Source organism: Zootoca vivipara, chromosome Z1 (genome assembly GCF_965207765.1).
Source record: "Zootoca vivipara chromosome Z1, rZooViv2.hap1.1, whole genome shotgun sequence".
In the NCBI taxonomy this organism is placed as follows: domain Eukaryota; kingdom Metazoa; phylum Chordata; class Lepidosauria; order Squamata; family Lacertidae; genus Zootoca; species Zootoca vivipara.
This window is the reverse complement of record NC_142583.1, coordinates 37,037,855-37,062,823: the sequence shown is the minus strand read 5'-3', so window position 1 is coordinate 37,062,823 and position 24,969 is coordinate 37,037,855. Positions and strand designations below refer to the sequence as shown.

The window sequence follows — 24,969 nt, the reverse complement described above, 5'->3', positions numbered from 1 at the left end:
CATATGTAAATGTGTATATAAGAGAGCACATTTAACATATTTTTATACAGAACTAATAAAAAATTAAGTTCATTTGCATTTTTATTATCACTCCTTTTAAAAAAGTTATTAAGAGTACTTAGAAAAACATATTGCACTACGATTTCCTATTTACAGTCTTTGTATATAAAGGTGTAAATAAAAACAACTCATAAGCTACCCAGACACCCTTTTGAGCAAGTGGCTAAAAGCCAATCAATATTATGAGTTAATCCTCCCTGGATGCTCATTCAATTAAAGGTGTCAGTAATGCCTCATCTGATGTGGCCTCAATTAAATCCAGCTATCTGATGGTGTGAAAACACAAGGGGATACAGCAACAGCAGCCAAACCAGACAAATAGGCAGCCTTCATGTGATTGCTAATTACTACACCTGGTGCATATTATGGCTTGTGCACTTAACGCAGCCCATGGTGCCTTTAATTTCTTCTCCATACATACTCCACCTACCTCCCCTCCCCCCCTCCAAAAAAAAAAAATCTTGCATTGAAACTTTTAGTGATTAACCGAATCATTATGGTGGTAAAACATTTGGCTTTGTGATGGGGAAAGCCAATGTACTAATGCATCTGAAAAGGCAATGTGTTTTTGTCTAGGAAAAACTTGATCTTTGCTCAAATTCTAGTGTTCAAAACCATTTATCATCTGGTACCTGGGTTATCAAACAACAGCAGCTGCAGGAGTAAAAAAAATAAAATGTGCAGATCAGTCCTACGTTGAGGTAGGACTGATCTGCACATTTTACATTTTTGAAGACATTTGCAGATGGAGAAGTCAATTACACATCTGCTTACTTGGAAAAGCTGAGAAGTGCAAAGTGGTAACAAAATCTCATCACCGCCCAAAGCTCAGACATATCATCTGCCCACCCCGTTCCCTGAGAGATCTGTATAGTTTGGATACAACTTTAGAAATGGAATGTGTGGATCAGACTTCACCTTTGAACTTAAAAAACAAAACTGTTAAGGATTTGGAAGCTAATCATAGGATCAACATGTTGATTTCCATATTGTGTTGAAAACAGTTACAATTTAATGTTTCATATTACTTGCATACAATCATGTTCCTGCATTGTATGCATAATACAGTATGAGCAACCTTGAATTCAAGCAACTGATAAGGTACCTAGGATTCAGTTATGGTGATGTATCTTGTGCTTTTTGGTTCTTTTGCGTCCCACCAAAATCTCTCCTTCTGCTTTAGCCCATCTGCCTCTCCACCCTCTACTTCCCATGAGTACAACTCTAACGTAGTATGGCAACCTTAATTTAGTACTGAAAATTTGTTGTCATGAAATTTTGCATGCTTTAGTATTGGGCACAGAACCACAGGGCCTATGCATAAATAGATCCTATGATATATTTGAATGCCAGCTGAATATTCTGAAAACACTCAGTATGCAAACAAACATACCGTACCCGAATCTTCACAAGGACCACACATTGAGTAAATGCCACGCCCAAATGAAGACAATAGATGGCATCCAATGAAGTCAGCCTGCTTTCAGAACAGGCTTCCACTCTTAAAGTTGCTCATGCAACGTTGGATATCACCTAACAGCAAAGTACCCACCAACTCTAATGCCCTGGCTTGTACGCAATGTTTCTAAAACCTGCCTCAAAAAATGAACAAACCTTTTCTATCCATAATGTATTCAATTAAGTCTATGGAGAAAGAACATTTAAATCACTTAAAATTATTGGTACTGGGAAATGAGTGTGTATGTATGAATTTGGAGCAGCTGATTCACAGATAATTAACCTGGCACCTAACTTACCACCTGCATGGCAGAGCTTCTTGGAGGATGTGGCTCTATGAGCAGTTGGGAAGGAGTCTGTCCAAAACTTCGGATTTGAGCTTCAACAGCCTGGAAAAAAACATAGGCAGGTTTGCATGTTAAGAGGTGCTAATTACAGGCAATAGAACCATAACTGTCACCTGAAAATGTCATTCCACACTTCTGGTTTTTTTCATCTTGAAAATCAAGCCCGTGTGTGCACAGTGGGGCTAAGTGCTTGGCACTGGTATTAAGAATGAGGTAATCATTTTAGTACTCTAGAAGCTATTTCCATGAGAAACTGCAAAACTTCATTCTGTTCCGTGATATTAAACAGAGACCAGCTATTATAATCAGAAACTCTCCTTATGGACTCCATTTTTCTTTGCTTCCACCGCCTTGTTCTGCTTGCATCATATGCCTGCAACAAAAGCTAATATTTTCAGGTACTAAGGAAAACTCAAACCTCTAAGTATTTCTACCTATGTACTGAGCATTACCCCAAAGGTGGAAAAAGTAGCAAAGGCCTTTAAACAGAATTGTCAATATAAAATGCAATACAGATTACATTTAGGTTGGTATCAGCAGCATAAAATTTAAATGTAACAATGTGTTCAGAACAACTGTAATTTAAAACTAAAGTATTTTCTATATAAGCTCTTTTCTAAATAATGAAATGAATTTTTATGAACAATATTCAATTAATTAAAAAGATTACATTGAAATGCAGAGATAAATATGGGCTGCCCTTTCATAGTTTGAAGTTGTAATCCTGTGTACTGGTAGGGTGCTTAAATCCTATTGAATTGAAGCAACCTTACTGTATGAAGGACTGCAATCTAAATGTTAAGGTAAAGGGACCCCTGACTGTTAGGTACATTCACGAGGTTGTGGCACTCATCTCACTTTACTGGCCGAGGGAGCCAGCGTACAGCTTCCAGGTCATGTGGCCAGCCGCTTCTGGCAAAACCAGAGCAGTGCATGGAAACGCCATTTACCTTCCTGCCACAGCAGTACCTATTTATCTACTTGCACTTTGACGAGCTTTCGAACTGCTATATTGGCAGGAGCTGGGACCAAACAATGGCAGCTCACCCCGTCACGGGGATTCAAACCGCCGACCTTCTGATCGGCAAGCCCTAGGCTCAGTGGTTTAGACCACAACGCCACCCGCGTCCCTAAATGTTACAAAGTGATAAATTGATTGAAATGTCTTGAAATAGCAAGTATTCATTCTTTAAATAGCAGATCTACTTAATTTGCTCTAGTTACAAGCCAAGACATTTATTTTGTATCTTTTAAAGACTTTTTGGCAAATAGCTCTGGAGAAAACTACCATGCTCTTCAACCGAAAGGTCTACACCCCAGTCTTCCCAACCCTGGTCTCCCATATATTGCTGAAGTACAATTCCTATGATCTCTGACCATTGACCATGATTGTTTGGGATGACTAGGGTTGTAGTCCAACATCATCTGAAGATCCAAGGGTGAAACTTACAGTAAAGGTCTTAGCTTTATTTAAATGATAATATTATGAAAATAGTAACCTACACAGAATCATGACACTAATTGTGACAGTTCCAATCCAATGTGGTGACCCAACTCCAAGTAAACTCAGAGGAACTGAGGGAGTGAATTAGCATTGTTCCAAATGTGATCCTGAATCTATAATGCAAGCATCTTCATACTTCGAAATAGGAGCAGCTTGTGCTCTCCAGGCGTATGAGGACAGGCCTGCATGGTCTAAAGAAGGAAGAACTGCTGCCAAAATGGAAGCCTTGTGTTGAGTTCTCCTTCATTGCCCATATCAAAGTGAAGTGCAATTGACCCCAAGTCCGATACTTCCATGCTGTGCACATCAGAGGCCACAGGAGCCAAATGACGTGAAGCAGGACTCAAAGCTGTTGCAATGACACCAGGACAGGAGTAAATTGAAGTAGCTTCAAGGACATGGCCCTTGTACAGTGTGTCATAATGATACTGAAGCTAAGCAGATCTGTGCCTGGGCAGTGCCTAAATGAGAGACTGCATGCATATGGATCCTTGAGTTCCAAGGGTGGGCTGGAAACTAAGCACTCTGCAGCCAATACAGTTCTATCCCAAGGTTATCTATTATCTCTGGTCTTCAACAGTAGAACACATTGATTTATCATACATTCCAAGAACTGCAATGAAACTGCCAGGGAGTTGGGGTTGGCTATTACTCTGCCATATAAGCTTTTCACTAGTGAAAAGTTTCCCACATCATCATCTAATTAAAAAGGAATACAATTAATCTGGAACATCGACTACAATAATACAAAATTGCACAAACCAACATTTTAGCTCAATGCTTCTAAACATTTCAGTAATAAAAAGTTCTATTTCTGTTAGTCCTCTGTAATAACAGAACTTTGGTTCTTTCCATAATTGTTCCAGATGCTGTAAAATGAGGCTATAAAATGAAACAAACTATAGGACTCCTTTACAATCCATTGCTCTACACACACACACACACACACACACACACACAGAGAGAGAGAGAGAGAGAGAGAGAGAGAGAGACAGAGAGACAGAGAGAGAGACAGAGAGAGAGACAGAGAGAGAGACAGAGAGACAGAGACAGAGACAGAGACAGAGAGAGACAGAGAGAGCATTTAGCATTTCCACATGTTAAGCTGAAAAATATGTTAATGTGCAATGAACAAATGATTAAATATTGATCACTTGTACTGATTGTGTATATACACACACATACGCAACTGGTTACCAGGTGTGTGGAATTACTTTTTTGCTTTCTCTTCTCTCTGGCAGTAATAAAGAGGCAAGAGAAATGTAGACTTTCCTTGGCAGCATTTTAGTTTTTAATTTAATGCGTAGTTCCAGTCTCTGAACATATTATATATTCCAGTACTCAGTTTCTGAGGAGATGTGGGAGACCCAGGCTGTTTGGGAGTCATACCATCTGCCCTGGAAGCCTGCTACTTAATACTAAACATGTGGGAACAGGATTCAATTGCTCAATGAGGAGGCAAAGGAACTCTGCACATGCTCAAAAGCATTTTTAAAAGATCACTTTACATGTTCCAAGCTTTAGCTCTCCTATTATAAACAGCTATTGGGCTGAGCTTTTTTGAGCCCTGGCATAAATTAAACTCTTCTCTCTTTTAACTGTGAAAAAAAGTTAATTCAATAGTATGCAGTGCCCACCAAATAGGGTTGTAAATTTCTCCAGGAGACGCGTATTAGAGAGTTTGAACATATGGATGCAGTTAAGGCAAAAACAGATGTTTGTTACTTTTCTTTGCAGCACCACTCAGAAACGAAATCAAAATTGCTTCCCCTCCGTGTTTATGTCTGAAAAGGACTATAAAATGGAATGGGAAGGAGGTAGAGGGAGAAGTGGAAGACAAAATGAGGAAAAAAAGAATGGGATTGCCTACAGTTTTAGTGAAAATAATGAGTGTGATTAAAGCAATCTCAAATGCAGTGATTGAAAGCATAACAATATCGAGTTTTAACAAAACTTGTTAATATTGAGGAAGTTGCTTAAAGCTACTTTTCATCAATCATACAATATCACAAAGGTATGTATCTTGGATCATCTTGCATATATTAGATGCATTTGTGCGGGATTCAGCAGAGTCCATATAAAAGATGCCAATTTTCTACACAACATTGTGAATGTTGTAATACTCTCAAGCTTCAAGCTACAAGCAACTGAAACTAAAATGTGCTTCTGTCAATCAAATATGGTGAGTTATTATTTATGTATTCAAAGTTTCACCTGGCATCTTCCCATGATTCAGAGCAGGTTGCTCCTGATGTCCAGTTTTATCCTCACAGCAATATCTGCTGAGACTGAGATAAAGCACTGAGCCTAAAATCACCCAGTGAACATCCTTTCTGGCTGAGTGAGATTTAAACCCAGCAAGCAGCTTTACACCACACTAGAGCTGATGGCATGAGGCATGTGGTTTGGGGTGAGGGAATTGAGTGGAATATTTTGGTGTTGCCAGGACACACATCGAAGAAATGGTTTTCCCATACCTTTTGGTTCATACACCACTTACGTTCAGCATAATTATGGCTCTTGGCTTTGAAAATAATCAGTGATTTCTAGCTATTCCTTTCCTTTAAGTGGCATGCTGCTTGAGAGCATCAGGGAAGACTGACTTTCCATTCAAATGGTGCAGTTTAATGGCACATATAGGGCACTGTGGGATACTGCCCCCCCCCCAATTTGCAGGACCAGAAAAGGTTTATGTAGGTATGTGCAGAATATCAGAACTTTGGGGGAGGAATGAGTAAAAGTTGCTCATGAGGAGTCGTCACCCCCACTCCTCATGCTTGTGCTTCATGGTGACTTCAAATCTGCTCCCAAGAACAGATTTAGGGGGCATGTTTGGGGAGAAGTCCTGTTGTGCAAATGGAATTCATTCCGCTCCTACAAAGTTACTTAGTGATATTGATATTTTGATCTATATATGGCAAAAGTTTCTTTTGGAAGAAAAGAAGTAAATACTAAATTGTAATTCTTTTTAAAGGAATAATGGGCTGGATTCAAAGTTGGATGTGCAGAAAGCTGCTGTACATTTTGCCTCATATTTTTATTGGCTGTTGTATGAATGTCTGATCAGAGTGTCTGCTTCTCCCTCATAATAAAGACAGACAGATAATTCTGGTAAAAACAGTAAGCATGCTTTTAACAAAAAATACAGTTAGTGTTAAATGTTTTGAAGTTGTAGAAGCAAATATCAACCGTTATCAACTGTGGATAACAGAAGCCTAGCTTTTCCAATACTAGCAGGCAGGATGGCAAGTGAGATGGCCAAGGGATGAAATGTAATTCTTTAACTATTTTTAATTTTCAATTGCCATGAATTGTCACTCTGGATGTGATTTGCTTCCTAAAGTCATTTTCCCCCTGATGCATCAGGTACCCATCAGTAGAGAATGGAAATTAGGTTGGGCAGGAAAATAAACACAGCTCTGAAAGTCTTATGCTCATATCTTGAGCTACTTGGAAAACCTAACAATAATATATTTTCATCTGCAATATGTCAATTATCAAAGATTATGTGCAGAAACTAACAGGTCTCTATGTTGTCATTTTTATTTGGTTGTAAAATTCTGACTGGATATTATTTTGGGGTGCCACTACTACTCTCAAGGTGCTCTTTCGATGGAGAATGTGGACGGGGGGAGAGGAAACTTCAGAAGGCAAAAAAGAAAGGTAAAACTTTTTAAAGCATAATCATCGGGTCTCCAGAACTCCATTATATGTAAAAAATAAACTTTATGTGAGAAGGGGGGAAGGGTGTATGAAAACCTACTTTGTCCAGTCTAATTATAAGAATAGCTGTTGTGGGCAATTACATTACAGCCAGTGAGTTAAAACAGAAAAGTAATTACAGTTTGTGAAAACAAGGATTTATTTTCCCTTTCAGAGTCATGCAACTTGCTCTAATCTGAATCTGTACATTCCAGGCATATTAAACTGAGGCCTAGTGCAGCTTCAGTGCAATCTTCAATTCATGCAAACTGTCCATCTACTACATTGTAATCCCAGCTGCCAATCTGAAATAAACCAGTTAGTCAGAGCAGACACAACCTACAGAAACAAATGTCACTCAATAATGTTCAGAGGCACTGGGTTCATGGATAATTTCAAACAGTATCTCTGTCTGGAACACTGATGTGCTCATTGAGAACACCTAAATCTCTAGCTACTGGAAATAAGCAGATAAAGTGGAACAAGAAAAATAGGCCTGCAAAATACTTCAAAGAGACTTAAGAGAAAATGCCAAAGGAATTCAAAGTAACTTGAAGGAAGAATGACTGAATGTAATGCATGCAAGAGTGCAGATACTTTGGGGATGGCGCAGATTTCATTATGAGATTAGGAACCATCACACTTATTTTCACACAGTATGAGAATATCATTCAGGCTGTACTGCCACATTTCACGGTTAACAATGTTGGATAGCAGGGCAGAAAAGCGCTCAGCATAATGATACCAGGTCCTGAGTTAAGTTCTACTAGTAACTAAACATTACAGAGAGTAAAGGGATAGCTCAACAAATGGCTGTCAGTTTGGACAGCAGTTGTGTTTCCCCCCCCCTTAAGTTTAGTCCTCTACCCCAGATTGTTAAATTAAATGGACCTTTGAATTTACTGATAAGAAGGTAATTCTTATGCTTGCTCTTGTGCCAGAGCCAACCGAGTTTCATTTCTCACGGTAAGTACAAGTTGTGCCAAAGAAATTACCACACTACTTTTTTCTTATTTATATCAAAATAGTGTTGCTTAAAGAGAAACATCAAATGTTGATATTGTCATTAAATCACCATTTAAAACAATACAGTTAGAGCTTGAAAACAAAGATTTTTCTTCACCAAATGGAGTTTGCTTTTAAAACTTTAACTGGTAATAGATATAAGCAGAATACCCTTTCTTCAAAGGATCCTTATCCAAACAAAATTAATCCATGGTGAAATATGAAGCAGGTTCTCCTAAAAAAATGCACCCCAAAACACACCCCTGAATGTATTACCATCTTGCAGTGGGCCTGTTTTTCACTAAGCTTCAGAGAAAGAGATCACAGCCCAGTGCCCACTACTGTTGACAAGCTAAACTCCAGGTGGCCATGAAAACAATGTATTTGGTTTTGATATGTTCTTTAAAAAAAATCTGGCACAGTTTTATGGTATTTTAAATGCAGGTTTTCAATTAAAAGCAGACTAATCCTTAACATTTATTTAGCTTTTCACAGTTTCTGTGCTGTGTGCTGTGTCAAGCAAACCATCTGGGCAACACACTTCTGGCCAGTGAGTCTTCCAACATATTTGTTTCCACAACACTTTCGAATTGTGCATAAATGTAGTATTCAGTTATACACACATTTGAAATATACTCCTTTGCTGCAGCATCCTGTAATCACTTTACTGAATTTCTAAGACATGCATCAAAGGTTGTACTCCATCTGCATGTAAACAAGTCCTGCTGATAATTTAAAAGTATTTAGCGACTGTTAAGACCAGGCTATAAATACAAATGTGTTTAGATTTCCCGAAAGATTCACCAGCTCAGCTGTCTTCATCTGATTTAGAGCTGAAATACCTGGCTCCCACCATGGATGAAAAGGACTGGGAAGTCAAACATACTTTCTATCTGATAGGATAGCAGACTTGCTACTGCTGTCATTAAATTGGGGTAAACTAAACATTGCTGATGCTGGTTAAAAAACAACAACACCATCATTCAAATGCTGGCATGTATGAAATAACTAATTTTGGAAAATGCTCAGGCTCAATATATGTCAGACCTTCAGAGGAATGGAAAACAGGAAGTGGGATAGTAGCTATGCAGAGCTCTAGATATTCATTTCCATCATATCATATCTGATCCACAAGGACTGGGATTCTTCAAGGTTTTTGAACAAAGACTAACACAAGAAACTGCAGTAAAAGTGAAGGCAACAAAGGCTAAGAAAGAGACTAATTTCTATTTAGTAATTGTATGTGGGCGCCAAATATCAGAAAAAATGCCTCCACCCAGACCAGCCCTATCCATTCACCAAGATCTGTCGAGGAACCCCATTTGGTCAATTTTGGTGACCCCTGTGCTAAGCAAAGGCTTGCATTGCAGAGGTTGGGGGGATGACTTTCCCTGCAGTGGTTCCAGATCTCTAGAACAGACTCCCTCCTGAAGTGCAACATGTCTCTACAGTTTTCAGTTCAATGTCAGGGGAAGGCACAGCTCTTTGTGCAGCCTTTCGAGGAGGGGTTTTAGTCACTAAATTTATATCCTGCCCCTTCCTGACAAAGGGAGGCAAGCACACAAACGGTAAAACATCTAAAAACAATTCCAGTACAGATGCACTCAGAAAGATCTCTGCTGAAAAGGCTTTTTAGAAGAGGATGGTCTTCTGTAGGCATCAAAAAGGCAAACACAATGGTGCCTGTCTAATACGCAATCAGAATCCCAAAGGCCATCACACTACACTAAAGATCCAATTTTTGTTTTGTATGGAAATCACCTACTGAAGAAAGCAGTGATCATACAGGGGGTGAGACAATCTTTCAGGTGTCTTGTACCAAGCTGCATAGGACTTTACACATTTAAACCAGCACCTTGAACTTAGCTTGGTAGCTAACTGACAGCCAGTGCTATTCTCCCAGCAGTGGCCTAACATGGTGGCTATATCCTGCTCCAATGAGCAGTCAAGCCACTGCTTATGGCACTAGTTCCAAGCCAACCTGCAGGACAGTCCCATATATAGCAGATTGTAGTCATCCAACCTGGTGTTAACCAGGTTTCTGAACTATCCTGGTTCAGAAACAGCCATGGTTGTTTTACTGGCTGAAGCTGGAATAAAAGTATTCCTAGCCACTGATGTCACCAGGGTCTAAACAACAAAGATGGATTCAGGATCACCCCAGACTATAAATGACATGCATGGTAACCTTAGAATGTTTCATTTCCCTTTCTGCTGCTTGTTTTATCTGTGAATGCTACTGACATTTATTATGATGTTTTAAGTTATTTATTCTTCAGTATGGTTTTATTGTTTATTGTGGACCACTTTGGAACCTTCAGGTAAAGTGTGGATTATAAATATTTCAATGAATAAATAAAGCAATTTTAAAAGCAAGCCATTTCTGATTACTTATAGCCTCCTCTTAGGTATCTACATAGTTCTATATTAGTATTAGAAAGATGTTTAGGATATATGCCACAAAGAGGTGCATCTCAGCGCGTCTGCACTAGTATTTTCAGCTATCTATATGTCTGAATGCAACACAATAGAGCTTTCAGATTTCTTCTGGTGTTGATGAATCTGCTAATCATGTGTTTAAAATTGGACTTTACCAATCCACATAGAATTGCCTACAGAAAAGTTAAAAGGCAATAAATGGATTTCAAAACTGCAATTCAGATACATAAATTAACCTATTTTTCTTGTTAACAATAATAATAATAATAATAATAATAATAATGTGAGATTAACTTGCCTTGGCATTTATCTTATCATACCGAGAGAAAAGAATTTTTATTTGAACAAAATTTCCTGTTGCCATGTAAAGCAGTGAGATTTGCTTGGAAGTGTCTGTTTCTGTTGTTATATTTTACTTATATATATTTTTATTGCCTTCTGTTTGAATTTGAAAGCCCATGCATAAATGAACAATTGTACACTATGCATTCCAGGAGATGAGTTATATCATCTCTTTTTAAAATGCACTTTATTACTTCTTTTTAAAAAGGCACAGCCTTGTTGATTAATTGATAGTGACTTGAATATGACTTTTTAAAAACTGTGTTCAGTTATAATTGTTCTCTGAGGCCCTAATATCACACAAAAGGGAAATCGGAAATTGTTTAGGGGAGTCACCAAACATTCTCAAGGAAACAAAGTCTGGAAACCTATGCTGACACTTGGGACTAAGCCCCATTGAGCTGAGTAGATAAACACAGGAATTGTGCTGTAAGGTAGTTTGGGGTACCAAAAGTTAAAGTATAGATTTTATCTATGCTGTGATTTCTGACTAATAGCTTCGGGGAAAGGATGGAGCTTCCATTGGTAAGCTTATTTGCTGTGGGAAAGATAGTGGTCAAAGGAAGCTGCTCTGAATTTTGGAATGTGAGAGTAAGTCCTTGAGGAGATGGATTGACAGACAGAGAGATGATGAGGCTGCCAGAGGTGCATGACAAATTCATTTATCACATGGATTGGCAATTTATCACATGCATATCAGTATGATTACAGAGAGATATGCACACAATCAGATTTCATATTACTTTTACCTTCACTCATAACTAAAAGCAGAATAATTCACCTTGGGTTGAGGTGGTACCCAATTCTTCTTGGAATCTTCAAGGTATAATACATCAGAATTGATGTCACAATTTTTAAATATATACACACACATGCATTTTACACTGTAGCCATGGAATATGAGGGAGAGGGATATAAGATTCTACTTTTTAGCATGTTAGCTATTGGGAGGTTAATTTGGAGTATGCATATTTAGCACACTGATGTGTGTGTATAATCACTCCTAAACATACACCAGAAGAGTTCTTAGTTTTTTTTTAAAAAAAAGAATTCTTGCAGTTTTAATTTTAGAATAAAATCTAATTTTAAGAAAAACAGCTCGGAAAAGGGAATGTGTAATCTAGAATATATTAGCAAAACTTTTCTTCTTCATTATCTACTTTCTTCTTTTATCATTGCTTAGTATGGTTTTTTTTTAAAACACTGACTCTCTTAAAGATGCACACCTGAACGACAACCATTGGCCTCTACATTCAAAGATCTAGAACACATGGAACTGCTTTTGGGGACATTTGTTCTGAAAATCTCTCCACCCATTGTTTCTGCATATGGATACAGGGTGGATTCAAACAATTATGAAGACTATGCTTGGTTTTTTTATTGCTAGAGATTATTTGTAAGGGATAATTTGTGACCTAACCCTGAAGCATCTAAAGAGTTTGCTTCCGCTCATAATCTCTTCTATCATTACAGTCCTGACCTTTCTAATGCTCCTTTTTCACCCTTTTCCTGATCTATCCTGCAGAACATGGGAAGGAATTAAAATACAAGAGAGTAAATACAAACCCCATGCTCTTGTGTGGGAAAGCCAGGGAACATAACACAGTTTCAGCAGAACAACAAAAGGTTGAAATCTTTATTTAAGATGTCTCACAACATTTCAGAATAGATTTCTAATCTTTTTTATTTATTTATTTTGGCCAATAAAACCTTGTTTTAGGCCAAAGCACAAGCGAGCTTGCCTCTCAGTTTTATTGGCAATACAGCTGTTTTGGGACAATTAAAAATTACATAAAAGTTTAATGTGCTGCAGCCTGTTATGCTGATCACATCATGGAAATAGTAAAGTAGGTAATAAAATCCTTTTATTCAGAAATCATACTGATGCTAGTTTGCCACATGTGTTAACTATTTGGGAAATCATCATAGTGAGAAATAATGTGTTGGTTTTTAGCATCCAGTACTTCTCGGCAAAAAATAACACATATTTAGACACACCCTGAATGATTTTATCTTTGCTTCTAAGGACCTAACTAGATATTACAGGGGATACACAACTACTATGAACCGATGTCTCCCCCACATGTCTGCCCAATAGCAACCCATAAATGCAATGCATGATGGAATGTCAACAACACTTTTAGCAACTCCCTATTTCATTCCAGTTAACTAGCTCCTGCTTGCAAGGGACATGGAAACACTGGATGTGATTATATCAGTTTCACTTGACCAGGGGTTTAAAATATTTCTATCACCAAGCCCCCCCCCCCCCCGAGAGTGCTGAAGATCATTGAGATCTACCAGCCACAAAATGGTGGCAAAGAGATGGAGCTGGTCATAACAGGGTTCACAGCCAAGCTCCATTGTAGTGTGAGGTCCTGACACTGGGCAATTGCGACAGTTAGGGATTCTGATGGTTTACCACCCATCTCGCTGCCTAGCAGTCTTCCTGCCTCAGCTGACAGAGGTGGGCTTGTAGGCTGGATTGTGCACTCCTTGACTGCTGGTTTTGGGGGACTTCAACATCCATGCTAAGGCAACGGACTTTGGGGGGTGGCTCAGGACTTCATGGCTGCCGTGAAAACCATGAGGCTGCCGGGGAAACCAGACGACAGGCCACTCTCTGGACCTTGTTTACTCAAGTGGGCAGGAAGAGGGTGATCTGAAAGTGGGGGATATTGACATCAGTCACTTGTCATGGTCAGATCACCTCCTGCAGAGATTTGGACTTTCAGCGCCTTTCCCCCTCTGCAGAGGCGGGGGACCTTTGAGGATGGTCTGCCCTCAGAGGGTGATGGATCCAATGGGTTTCCAGATGGCTCTGGGGGATTTTCTGGCTAATATGTCGAAGCTCTGGCCAACCTCTGAAACATCCGAATGGCTTGGGCCATTCACCTGCTTGGTTCCCTGGTATACTCCAGAGCTTAGGGCGAGAAAACAAGCTGGGAGATGACTGGGAGATGACTCAAATGCAAGTGGAGGAAAGAACCGATTGAATGTAATCAAACACGGGTGAGGGCTTATAATCGAGCCTACCAAGCGGCAATGAAGGAAGCAAAGAAAGCATACTCTGCTGCCTCCACTGCATCCTTACTATGCATTCCGGCAGAGCTTTTCAGGGCAGTGCAGGGCCTCTTACAATCTGGCCTGAAGGAGGTGGAGGAACTGACAGCAGCTTGCTGTGACTTGTTTGCAAAGCAAAATGAGGACATCCACAAGGATTTTGACTCCACTGCTACAGCAGATTAATCTCAAGGGGTGTCCAAAGCACTTAGTCCTGTTGTGTTGGATGCGTTTCAATTAGTAAGGCTCAAGGGTGTGGACATGGTGCTTGGATCCATCAGGGTGATGACCACTTGAGCTCTGGACCCCTCTTGGCTGATGATGACTAGCAGGGAGGGAATATCTGGCTGGGCCAGGGAGGTGATACATGCCTCCTTGCAAGAGGGGGTGGTCCCTGCTTGCTTGAAGAAGACAGTGGTAAAACCACTCCTCAACAAATCCTCCCTGGTCTCATAAAATAAAAATACCAGCCAGTTGCTAATCTCCCAGAGGGTGTTGTTTGGGGCATGTTCTTTGGCTCCACAGAGCCTTCAATGTGGGCTTCCTCAGCGTTCTATTTTATCCCCTATGCTGTTTAGCATCTTCATGAAACCACTGAGTGGAATTATCCAGAGGTATGGAATACATTGTCAGCAATATGCTGATGAAACAGAGATGAAACAGAGCTCTGCTTCTCCTTTACATCTGCAGGTGTGGCAGTGGAAGTGCTGGAAGTGCCTCAGCAATAGACTAGATAAGAAGTTAGCAAACTGAAGCTCCACCCAGGTAAGATTGAGGAACTATTTGTGGGCAGTTCCCAAGACCACATGGATGGGAGGCATAGCTGCCAAGTTATCCCTTTTTTTAAGGGATTTTCCCTTATGCTGAATAGGCTTCCTCGCGAGAAAAGGGAAAACTTGGCAGCTATGATGGGAGGTGCCTGTTCTTGATGGGGTTACACTTCCTCTGAAGGAGCAGGTGAAGGGTGGAAACATGGTTCCATTTGTGGAATAACGAATAATAATATTCATTCTTTGATTTAAAAACTGTATCCATCTGAAGCACTCTAGGCTTTTCCCTAAAAGCCCACAATGTGAAACCTGACAGGAACATTTAGAAGTATTTCATTATTTTATTTTATTTTACTTTACTTACCGTTGTATTAAACCTCTGTATCGAGATACAGTATGCCACTACTACACTACTACTTTATATAGCTAAGATTTTAAAAGCAAAAGCCACAACCCTGAGCGATGTAAGGATATGGATTAAGCTTTTGATACTTCCAAATGTGGTTTAAGAGCACTTGCTACTCTTTGAATAGCTGTTGTTCCAAATCCCCCAAACCGCTTTTTAGATTTTAACTTAAGAAGCATTGGAAGGGAGGGTTGTTTCTAGAAGCAGCTTGAAAAGAATATGCTATGAGCATACAGTAGTGTCTTTCTCAGATCTTAAAATCCGGGACCAGCAGTTACCCTGGCACTGCATTCATGGTTTTCTCTGAGAGCTTGACAGAGACTTCTGTTAAGGCGGCTTCTGCTCTAATTGGGCTAAAAGAGAGATAATGTGTATGCCTGCACATGCAGTTACCATTACGCTTCCATGAAACCATGCTATGGTGACCGTCTACTTGCTTGCTAGCTTGAGATGGGAAAACAGCAGGAGCAGCTGAATCAGCACTCTGCACCCAGGAAGCAATATAAAGCACTATGGTGGTTGCCTAACTCAGCAACAGGGAGGGTGGGAAAGAAGCCAAATACGACAAGGCAAGCAAAGCAAAACTGCAAAACCACCTCACTGGTAACTTGCAAGGGTGATGTAAATGCTAAACAATCTAATCACCACAGATATGAATAAACTAAACTTATTTTGCAATCTGTTTTGTTAGATAATTGTAATTCTAATGTTATAATGTCTGCTTTGAAAATCATAAGGCAAGAAAGACCCAAATAAACTGCACGTTAGTAAGTTTAAACCAATGCACTTTTGTTATCGTAACACACACATATATATATTGTATGAATTCTAATGTAAGAACGGAGTTCTTTGTGACGCTTTATTCCCGCAGACATTAACAAGCTTACCTCTCTCAATACTGGGTCAGTTATTGAATTGAGATTGACAGCTCCTTCATAGGTCAAATAGTAGAACACATTTAGAGATCTGACAGCCTCAGGCCCTTGCTGTTTGTAGCCAAAAATCAGATCAATCCACTGGTGGAGCTGGCAGGAAACAAATTCGCTCTCCAAGGCCTGCAAAAGAACACAATGTTGTTTATGTAGCTTCTTATTTCCTGACTGCAATGTTACTTAACAATAATGAAATAGTTACAATACATAATTGGAAAATAAGTTTCACAAAGGCAGAATTAGTGCAACAGTAAACCATGGCTTAGTGCCTGAGTAGAAACAAAGGCCCAGGGGCCGTATCCGGCCCAATCGCCTTCTCAGTCCAGCCTGCGGATGGTCCGAGAATCAGAGTGTTTTTACATGAGTAGAATGTGTCCTTGTATTTAAAATGCATCTCTGGGCTATTTGTGGAGCCTGTCTGGTGTTTTTACATGAGTAGAATGTGTGCTTTTATTTAAAATGCATCTCTGGGTTATTTGAGAGGCATACAAATTCGTTCAATTCCTCCCCCCAAAAAAATATAGTCCAGCCCCCCACAAGGTCTGAGGAACAGTGCTATGTAGTGCTTAGTGCTATGTAGATGAGTCTCAATGAGCCCAGGCAAAGTTAGGCCATTCTGTGCAAATGTTGATCACGACTCATATTGTCTTTTGAACCTTAACTATGATTCATCACAGAAATGTTGGTAAAACAACGGGTTTTGGGGGGTGGGGTGGGGAATATAAAAAACCGTAACAGTTTTATTAACAGGGCTCTATAGAGTTCCCTGGAATGACTCTAAGCAAAGGCCTGCAGCAGAGCTCCTGGTGCAAAGAAAGAAAAGCCAAAGGGGGGGGGGGAGTTAGGGTTGTGCTCATGGGGACAGTGCACAGTTAATTCACTGTGCATGAATACAACACACAGCTGAGTATAATAGTGATGGAGATAATGAGAGTGTGTGTGTTTTTGTACCCACATTGCTGCTTTCCATTTTCCCTATCCCCATCTTTACCACAGAGAAAACGTACGTTTGCAAGACCTATTTAGTCTAATACTTTAGTAACTGTCCAATTTATTATTTGCATTTAGAAACTGCTAATCACTTTCAATGTCTGAAAATTGTGCACTAGACAGCAGAATGAACGGTTTAAATATGCTTTGATGACTTTACATTAATTGGAGATCCCAAACCACCATTAGCATCAGCTCAGCTTCTTTATTAAGAATGCACATGCCTGTTTCTATTATTATTAATTTAATAGTCCTATCTATTAAAAATGCTTTACAAAACCTGTTTTCAGCCATTTCTGAAACTCCTGCTGAATCTCATTTTACAGATGGGGAACTGAGCCTGAGAGTGACGTGATCAAGGCCAGCCTAGTGAATGATGGCTAAGAGATGCTTTAATCCCAGGTGTCTCATATCCAAATGCTACCCCTGCTTCTGGGCCATGCTGGCTCTGGTATAGTGCAAGACAATCTACTCTATTTCTACTTGTCAACAAATTTCTATCAACATTTCTACAACTCTGACCACAATGTAGAGAATCTCCTATATACGTATGTGTGCATGCACAATATATCAGTATATAACATTATCAGAGCATTCGAAGTTTTCTTTATGTATTTCATTGCAGAGGAGTCCTGGAAACCAGGAAACATGAATCAGGCCTATCTAGTTAATAGTCAGATATGCCCCAGTGTGTAACAGCAAGTTGAATGGAGCTGCCTAGTTGGTGAAATTATTGGGAAACCTTTGTATGAAGGCTTTGGGGATAAATGTATAGAAGCATTCATTCTGCAAGAGTGGATAACCTACAAGTACGACAGTTAAAAGTTATCAAGGCTATAGTTATCAAGTATATGGCAAACATTTGTCAGTATTTATTAATAAAAACAGACCACAGCATATTCTAATGAAAATTATTCCAGCATTTTGATGCAAGATCAGCTATGCAACAATGTATTGACTTTTGGGGTTAAGAAGTGCAGATGAAACAATGTAAAGAAAAATGACATTTTTGTAATTTACAGAGATTAAGCAAGGCTTCCTTTTCAAGGAAATGCCTAATTTAAACTGGGAAATTTACTCAAACCCTGAGAAACTAGTCTGCAGTGTGCATACAGAAATGATTGGTTAGTTTCATTAACTGATGCCTGAAGAAACATTTAAATTGACACATAAAAACAGCAATTGTCTTAATTTGTGTGGTGCACTTCACACAAAAGCCCTAAATATGTTCAAATTAGAGCAAGCTGCTTGATTGTCACTGCAATCTCATGTCATGTTAATGCATGACAAACATTAAACCATACACTTAAATGGCAATTTATATCATTTAAATGTTTACTGCCTGAGCAACTCATCACTCATTTAAATGTGATTTTCTGACAGCTAATTTCAGTTAATTTTCCTCTATTCACTTAATTAGAACTTTCAATCAAGAAATGGCCTATCCATATCTTCATGTTCATATCATTTTTTTCATTTACAAGCCCGGTTAGTGGATTGCTAGAAACATCTTTTATAATGGATGACTAGACAGTATATCAAGTCACTCTTCTCTTCGACCCAGCCACCAAAAAAATGACCATATGGGAAAATTTTCCAATACATATGTCTACCAGGAAAGCTGCCCTTATTTATGAAAGCAATACTCTGGCTCGTACAAAACCTTTCCAAAACACACATGCACAATTAAAACGATAAAAACAACTGATCCAATTAAATATTAATGATTTCAAAATTGTTTAATAAGTTAAAAACTGTGAGAATTATCACAAGTGTCTCCATATCAATATACTCTGTGCTATAAAGTCCCATAAGGCTCAGCAAATGACAATCGTGTGAATTAAATTTTTATTGCTTTCTTTCTAGAAACATTCAATTTCTCTTATAGCTACTTCTTCTAAAATAAAAAGAAATGGGAAGATATATTTACATCCAAAATGAACATGCTTATGGCTTGCTGCACTCTAAAACCCTTGATTATATACCAATATACATTAAACTATTGTGGTAGAAATTCATAAATTCAATGAGGCTGAATAACTATTCTGATATCTTTCTACAGTCATGTCAAAATACAAATCATGTATGCTTAATAAACATTTAGAAGCAAAATAAAAACCACCGCACTGACTCAGAACATGTACAAAGTAGAGTGCTGGTGATTTATTTAATCTTTTGCCTAACAAAGTTAGCATAAATGGGTGCTTTGAGTCTAAATACACTCACTGCAATCCTATACACGTGTACTGAAAAAGAAGTCCCATTTAGTTCAATGCATCTTATTACTACCATGTTTCTCCAAAAAAAAAAGCCATACCCTGAAAATAAGCCATAGTGATAGGCAGTTTAACCTTGTAGGTTAAACTGTACCATACTTAATTAAAAAAAAATAAGACATCCCCTGAAAATAAGCCACCGTGTTTTTTTTTTTTTTTGAGGAAAAATAAATATAAGACGGTGTCTTATTTTTGGAGAAACATGGTAGGTGGGTATAGGATTGCAGTCTACGTCTACAATAGTAAGAAAATGAAACAGCCCTGAAATTTAATTGTAATTTACCTTTCAATATATTTCTAACATATTTCCATTGTGTATAAATGTGATGGTTAATTTCCCCCATGCAACTGTGATACCTAAACATAAAGTGACTGAAAAGAACAGCAATATTCAAAACTACGATATATATGGCCAGAGACCTTTTGTAAACTGTTGTAAATAATGTAACAAATTGTGGAAGCAGATGATAAGAATTTAGGACAAATGGGAAAATATTTAAAAGCAGGATAATGACTATTACAACCTAGATATAATATAAATCCCAGATAGGCATTAGACATTGCCCTATAAAACAAATTGAATGTCAAATATGCAGTCAATAATGCTTGTGTGTGTAAAAATCTTACATATAGCAAATTCTCTCTGTTTCTCTCTCAAACTATGGAGTTCAGTTTATTCATTTAAGATCACTCAAAGCTTCCGAGGCAGACATTGCTCATTAAAGCTACAGTTAAATACGGTGTGCAACTAGGGGATACTAAACTCCTTTCCCATCGCTGCTCTTAAACCCTAACCAATCAATTGTTAGTGCTCCCCAAGCAGACAGGATGCATCATTTACACCCTATATATGCTCTGAGAAAATTTCGTGAAAAAAGAAAATCCACTAAAACACCCAACACAGTACTATTATATTCTGCTCTATTGAGTTATTGTAAAATAAATCAGAGGCTAATGCCCAATTGTTAAGGATCAAATAAGACCACGAGAGGACTGCCATGGAAAGCCACACACAAATTGTCAATTCAGTCCTGTGGGACTCATATAAGCCTTGACAAACTGTCTTGGGGCTGATATCTATTTTTTTAATGAGATCTATTAGACCAAGACTAAAACACTTGAGATATGCTAAAAAGTACAATATACAGATGTCAAACACAAACACCTATTAGTAACTTTCATTTATCCAGTCACAAAGCAGATATGCTCCAGGATTCCCTTAATATCAAAGCTAAGATGCTGCCGAGGTAAAGTCCCAATTGCTCATAAATATTCTAAGCGCAATCCTAAGGCACTATTAAAGTACACTCCTCGAATTCAAGAAAATAGGTACTTGTCTATTAATAGACTCAGTCTTTTGTTTCGAAGAAAAAGTAAAGTATTGTAATATAAGTAGATCTTTCATATATTTAAACAGCATTAGGGTTTAATAAAGGATGATAAATCATGTATTGCATGAAATTTAGCTTTTGTAGCATTAGTTCTTTATTATCCACAAAATGCATGTGTGTTTATAAATGCATACTCTCTCTCTCTCATTTTAAATCATTTTAAATCTTTTTTAGTAAAACAAAACATAGACTTACCTTGTTTCCTGGAATGAATTAAACAAGCTGATATCATATACAAAATATTAAAAACAGGGCACTTTCTGTACTGTACATAGTCCAGCAGAATCCAATGACTGTCAATAAAATTCATCATGTGTGTCTATAAGGTGGTCTTAAATACAGTATTTTGGTGGGATTTATGTTCTTGCCATTTTTCACACCCAAAATTGTAAGATAAACCTGATACCATTTCAGAGTTCTTAGGAAGTAGTTTTTCAATATATAAAATATATATATTTCCTAAAGACATGAGCTAAAATAATCTTATACAAAAAACAGAATTTAAAGAATGTTCAGGGGGGAAACAGAAAAACAATAACTAGTTTCAAGACTTAAAATTCTGTTCTTTCGTTTCAAATGCACATCCCTTTCCTTAAGGACTATATAAATTTGACGATCACATTATACTATGGGCAACAAACAAAATTTAAAAATCAAGCAGTCTGTTATGTTTGCATGTGCTGGATTTCAAACACTAGCAGTAATGTTTCCTTAACACTGATGTATGACCTTTCTAATTTACAACGATGAAGGCTGTTTTTTTCAGCCTAATTAGAACCATTTCAAATTTTCCTGTTAAATATATGATAAAAAGTCCTTTCAACTTAAAAAAAAATTCTGGAGTTTCTTTTCCATGTCAGCTTTGTTCCAATCAAAATATGCTTTGAATTAAATGATTTTGATTGAATATGTGGATCACATTCCCTTCTAAGATTTAAATTCCAAAAAGGAAAAGTTTAGACTGTTCAAACAAAGCAAGAGCAGCCACTTTGCAGAAAGCGATTCAGGTTTACGAAGACTGACAAATTGTTTGTGTGCACCAATAGGTCTAGTCTCTTCAATAGTTACCAGATTTCCTCTCTTCTTAATAAGAAATTAACTCTTAAAATACTGGCTTTGTTTTGGACATTTGAAGTAAATATGCAAGAGGGGACTATATAAAGAAAAAGACAACACAGACACATTAATGACAGCAGCTTCCTACCTGTTACATTTAAATGAATTTGTCCAATAAAATAAATGGCATTTGCTAACAATTATTTTCTTTTGTTTTGTTTCTAATTTATTCCTGATATAAACCATCACTTGCAGTAACAGCCTAGGTGGTGAATAGTATGCCTCGTAGAGTATAGACATTTTATCAGACTATTTTGGTGTTCTTAAAATATACAATGCAGTGTGTTTCTATACATATAGTGACTATTCAGTTGACATTAACATTCTATGTAATTATTTTTCTTTATTCCTAAAAACCCGAGGGATGAGGAATAGTACAATGGGGAAACATAAGAACTGGAACATTATGGAACATGTTGGACTTCCTCATTATTTAGAAAGAAAGTACGCATGTATATAATAATGCTAAGGAAAGTGTTTAAATCAGACTTCCACCAAAAGGTTCATTGCATTCTGATGCTGTTTACTAAGGAGTCAATCTCCCTTGAACAGAAGGAAAAGTATAAAGACTAAAATGCTTTGCTTGTCTTTACTTATTCTAGAAAGCACTAGCCTGCATATCAAAAGAGAATAGCCTGCACATTTGTAAACATGATCAAAACTGCCACACACTCTGTACCATGACTGGACATCTAACTCGAATGAAGAAAACGTCCACACTAGAGCCTAAAAAGGTCTGCCCTGTACTCATCACAGATCATTCTCACAAAACCTTTACCTCTCTCAGCAATGGATCCCACCCCACCCCTTTTGTTTGTTAACGTCTCAGTTTCTGAATTTTCCTACCTGGTCCAAATGCATATTTTATTTCTCTGATTTAATGGGGAGGGACCTTAGCTCAGTGTTGGTGCATATCCAAATATGCTCAGATTCAGTAACTAACATTTCCAGAAAGACTCCTGCCTGAGAGGCTTGGGGAGGCTCTGCCAGCCCCAGTAAACAATAGTAGGCTAGCCAGTTCAGTGGTCTGACTGAATGACACCTATGTGTGCCCACACAATGCTGATGTTAACAATGCAACTTTCTAACAAGTTTTCCTTACTTGCTGTCATCCAGATATTTTGGGCTACAACTCCCATCCTCTCTGCACAGTGTCCATACTAGTTGAGGCGGATGGGAATTATAATCCACAAATCTGGAAGGTGTCAGGTTGAGAAAGACTAATTTACATAGGAAATTTTCCATGCTAAAAAATACTTAAAATGCATTCTCAGCAACCTTTACAAAATCCTGGAAGGTAGGCCTGTATTATCTAAAAAAATCTAACCTATAAAGCCAAGCTTTGATACTGATCATTTGGGAATGTACTGTGATGTGCAGCAAATAAATGAACAAGTCTATACCTATCATATACTACAGTATGTCCTGGATAAACTCTGAGTAGCTCTATCAATAATAATATTTTTAAAGCAATAGAATATAATTCCCGATATACTGGTCATCTAGGACAGGGCTTTTTTGTTTTTGTTTTTTAAAAAGGAGCCAGGACTCGTATATTGTTAAAAGTGTTGTGGGTGCTAGTACAAAATGGCTGCCATGGGCAGCAAAAAAAGAAGTGATGGTACTCTATACAGGTGAGTACCATCACAAAAAAGCACTAGTTTGGAATATAATAATACAGAGACAAACAATTGTTTAATATCCTGAATGTTTCTTTGTAATTCATAGCTCTGACTTTAAACAGCAGTTTGTATCATCATGAAAGCATTAGGAAAATTTACAAACTTGATTTCAGCATCCACAGTGAAAATTCACCAAGCATACCATAACATAAACTATTAAAAACTGTTAGGCTCGATCTAAATATGCCCTAATAAAATGCACATTGATCCTTTCAGATAGAATTGAATGAGTTTGATCTGCAAGGAACAATCATTTCTGCAAAAATCCTATCAATTTCTTTTACTGTCATCCATGTGTTGGCCCACTCAAGGGTTGATCTTAAGTAGTCCACCCACCACTCATTTTGTCCCCAACTGATGTGTATCTTGCTTTCTGATACTGCACCCACTCTTCATTCTTTCCTGTGAGAGAAATGTGGTTCAACTCTCAACTCCCCACCCCCAGGACCACACTGTGGGTCTTAGAGCCAGATGTTTCAGTACAGCAATACTGCTAATGGCCACTTCCCTCTGCTCGTCCTGATATATCATGAATATATGATATATTACTTATTGTTACAGATGAGTTAACAAATACACCAGCTAAAATCTGTCTTGATGCAAAGTGATGCCATGGTTTAATTCAAAGCCTCTGTATATGGCTGTACTGTATAGCAATTAGGACTACAGTGTACCAGCCAGTACAGAGCGCAGGAAGCTCCAGGTTCTATCAATTTTATAAATGAGTTTCATATCATGATTTTAATCTCGTCCTGTCCCCTGTCCCCCCAGCAGAGACTGCAAAACAGGCCAGCTCAGATCCATCTAATAGGCTTCACTTCAGTTACGAAACTTTTACTGGCTTGAAACAAAACTGGAGACCTTTCAAGTCACAGCTGGACCCAAACACATGCATAGATTCGTAAATTGCACCAAGATTGGAAGATTGCACCAAGATGACTGTGCTGTCAGCTATAGGTTGATGCCATTCAGCGAAAAGAAGAAAAACATCTGTCCCAATCGCAATTGTGTAAAAGAGCTGCAAATCAAGAAATGCGGGTGTTTTTGCCTTAGAAAGGAAAGCAAAAGGCCAGCTAAATAACATCTCCTCACGCTGCTATGTCTTGATATGAGTGAAAAGCAGACAGTAAGGCAAGAGTTAATTGGAAGGGAGGAGTGTTGTCTGGGGAGGGAGGCTAACAGAGAGTTAATCAGGGATCACATCCAGAGCCAGGCATGGATAAGCCTCACTAATGAGGCTCAAGTACCCTGCAGTGGCTTTCAAACCTAACTGGCTTCAAACGATGCCACCCCATGACAGAATGCAGCTAGCCATACGAAGAGAGTGATTAGAATAAATGACTACAGTAATTAACTTTGATTTGAAGCCACCTGACTGGAAAGAGAAGCTAGGAGCTGTTTAGCTGAACTCTTCCTTGTAGAAAGGGGAAGCTTTCCTTTACTCTTGTGTTTGTGTGTGTTAGGAGAGCTTTTTTCTTTCAAATAG

At 38.3% G+C, this 24,969-nt stretch overlaps 1 protein-coding gene and 1 pseudogene across 5 annotated transcripts in view; one reads left to right on the top strand and one right to left on the bottom strand.

Moving 5' to 3' along the window:
• Window positions 1–24,969, bottom strand: part of LRBA (LPS responsive beige-like anchor protein) — a 358,996-nt gene that overhangs the window by 33,447 nt on the left and 300,580 nt on the right. For all 5 annotated transcript variants that reach the window (XM_035113955.3, XM_035113959.3, XM_035113958.3 and 2 more), the window contains exons 48-49: window positions 15,984–16,151; window positions 1,818–1,907 (exon numbers count right to left, since the gene is read on the bottom strand). In XM_035113955.3, coding sequence (XP_034969846.1) covers window positions 1,818–1,907; window positions 15,984–16,151 — 258 coding nt within the window. The remainder of the gene's footprint in view (window positions 1–1,817; window positions 1,908–15,983; window positions 16,152–24,969) is intronic.
• Window positions 11,368–14,376, top strand: LOC148687340 (uncharacterized; annotated as a pseudogene).